The 1,729-nt window shown below is 53.9% G+C and overlaps 1 protein-coding gene across 1 annotated transcript in view; it reads right to left on the bottom strand.

Moving 5' to 3' along the window:
• Positions 1 to 540: 540 nt before the first annotated feature.
• Positions 541 to 1,729, bottom strand: part of LOC111728018 (inner nuclear membrane protein Man1-like) — a 2,189-nt gene continuing 1,000 nt past the window's right edge. The window contains exon 2 of the mRNA XM_023518415.1: positions 541 to 1,717. Coding sequence (XP_023374183.1) covers positions 848 to 1,717 — 870 coding nt within the window. The 3' untranslated portion in view covers positions 541 to 847. The remainder of the gene's footprint in view (positions 1,718 to 1,729) is intronic.

Genomic DNA, 1,729 nt, shown 5'->3' with positions numbered 1-1,729 from the left:
AGTGATCTTCCCGCCTCAGTTTTTCTATTTTTAGTAGAGACGAGGGTCTCAATTTTGCTCAGGTTGGTCTCGAACTCCTGAGCTCAAGCAATCTACCCGCCTTGGCCTCCCAGAGTGCTAAGATTACAGGCATGAGCCACTGTGCCAGGCCTGAAGATACTGGTTTAAAGAATGAATGAGCACACCAGCCTACATTCATTGAGTAAAGAGCAGGGCCTGCCTATGAGTCCAAGGTAAAGAGCAGGGCCTGCAAACCAGTCCAAGCAAAAATGACTCCAAGCTCCTCCACTACCAGCACTACTACTATTTTCTTCACAGTTGGGAGGGGAGCTGTTTGGGGCTGAAAAATCAGTTAAGAGGTGTGCCTTCCTGATCTCTTATATTCATTCACTTGGAAGAAATTTACAGAACTACCAACACACATAATTACTACTACAAAATATTTAACCTGAATTTCAAGAGCTATTACACTGCCTTTTAGAATTACAAGTCAATCTGGAAAAACACTGCATTATGATGTCCATTAACAATCATAATACATTTAAAACTGTTGAGTGGCACATGCATAAATTATGTAAGGCTAAAAGAAAAGTGACATATTCGCACTTTACTAACAGTCTGGTAATATTTTGTCCCTCTGTAAGTTGCTCTGAGTTTCACAAAACACGGCACAGAAACTTCTTAAAACCAGCCATGGGACCTCGTTCTCATAGTTTCGTTCTTTCCTAAAGATGACCCACACACTCACTGTTGCTTGTTGCAGTTAAACCACGTCCTAGCAGGTAAAAGCCTAAGGGCCGCTCAAGCAGACCTCTAGCAGCATCCCCTGTCACCTCACCCACAGGATCTAATACTTACTGTTGAGGCCTCCATCCTCAGACACTCCAGTCCCTCTCATTCCTAGGTAAGTCAGTCCCAGGATTAGGAAAAATAAGCAGGCAGCAGTTAAGAGAAACATGGACAAATAGTGGGCACTGAAACTCCCTGTCGGGGACGCCTCTTCCCGTTTAAACTGCTGGAGAAGTTCCTCTTCGGGTTCGGAGAGCTTGGGTTTGCCGTACGCGTTTTTCAGGTAGGTATGATTGGAGCCCGTGTGATTGGCGTGATTGATCCTGAGTGAGCCGGAGGCGACCCCGGCCGCAGTGGGAGGGAGGCTGTTGGAGTAGATCCTGGGGGCGTCCACAGCGAAGGCCCCACCACCGATGTGATTGTTGGTTTTAAGAAGGGAGCCTGCGGAAGAATCCAAGGTTGAGTCCACGTCAGTAAGCTGCGGGGACAGGACCGGGGGCAGTTTCTTGGCGCTGGCGCGGAATCTGGGCACCGGGCTGGAGTCCCCCTGATCGCAGCCTCCTCGCTGCTCCGCCGCCGCCTCGTCGAGGCTGCGGCTCCTGTCTAGACTCCCGGCGGCCGCCGCCCTGTCATTCATCGCGAGCCCTGCCCCTCCTGGGGCCGCGGGCTCCAGCCGGCCGCCGGCAGCCTTCGCAGCCAGCGGGGAAGGCGGCTTACTGTGGGTCCGTCTGGGCCGGTGCCGCGGAAGGGGGTCGTCCTTCAACACCTGTCGGGCGGAGGCCGCGTCTTCGGCCGCCTCTTCCTCAGAGTCCGAGTAGTTCTCCCGGCAGCTGTAGGACACCAGCCGGCTGCCGTTCACCGCCCGGCTCGTCCACAGCGGCTCCTCGGCCTCCGCGTCCCGGTCCGCGCCGTCCTCCGCCGGCCCGTCCTCGTCCCCCCC

The sequence above is a fragment of the Otolemur garnettii genome, unplaced genomic scaffold (assembly GCF_000181295.1).
Source record: "Otolemur garnettii isolate 467f Iridium unplaced genomic scaffold, OtoGar3 scaffold00138, whole genome shotgun sequence".
NCBI lineage: Eukaryota > Metazoa > Chordata > Mammalia > Primates > Galagidae > Otolemur > Otolemur garnettii.
The sequence above is the reverse complement of the archived record's forward strand: the minus strand, read 5'-3'. Positions and strand labels throughout refer to the sequence as shown.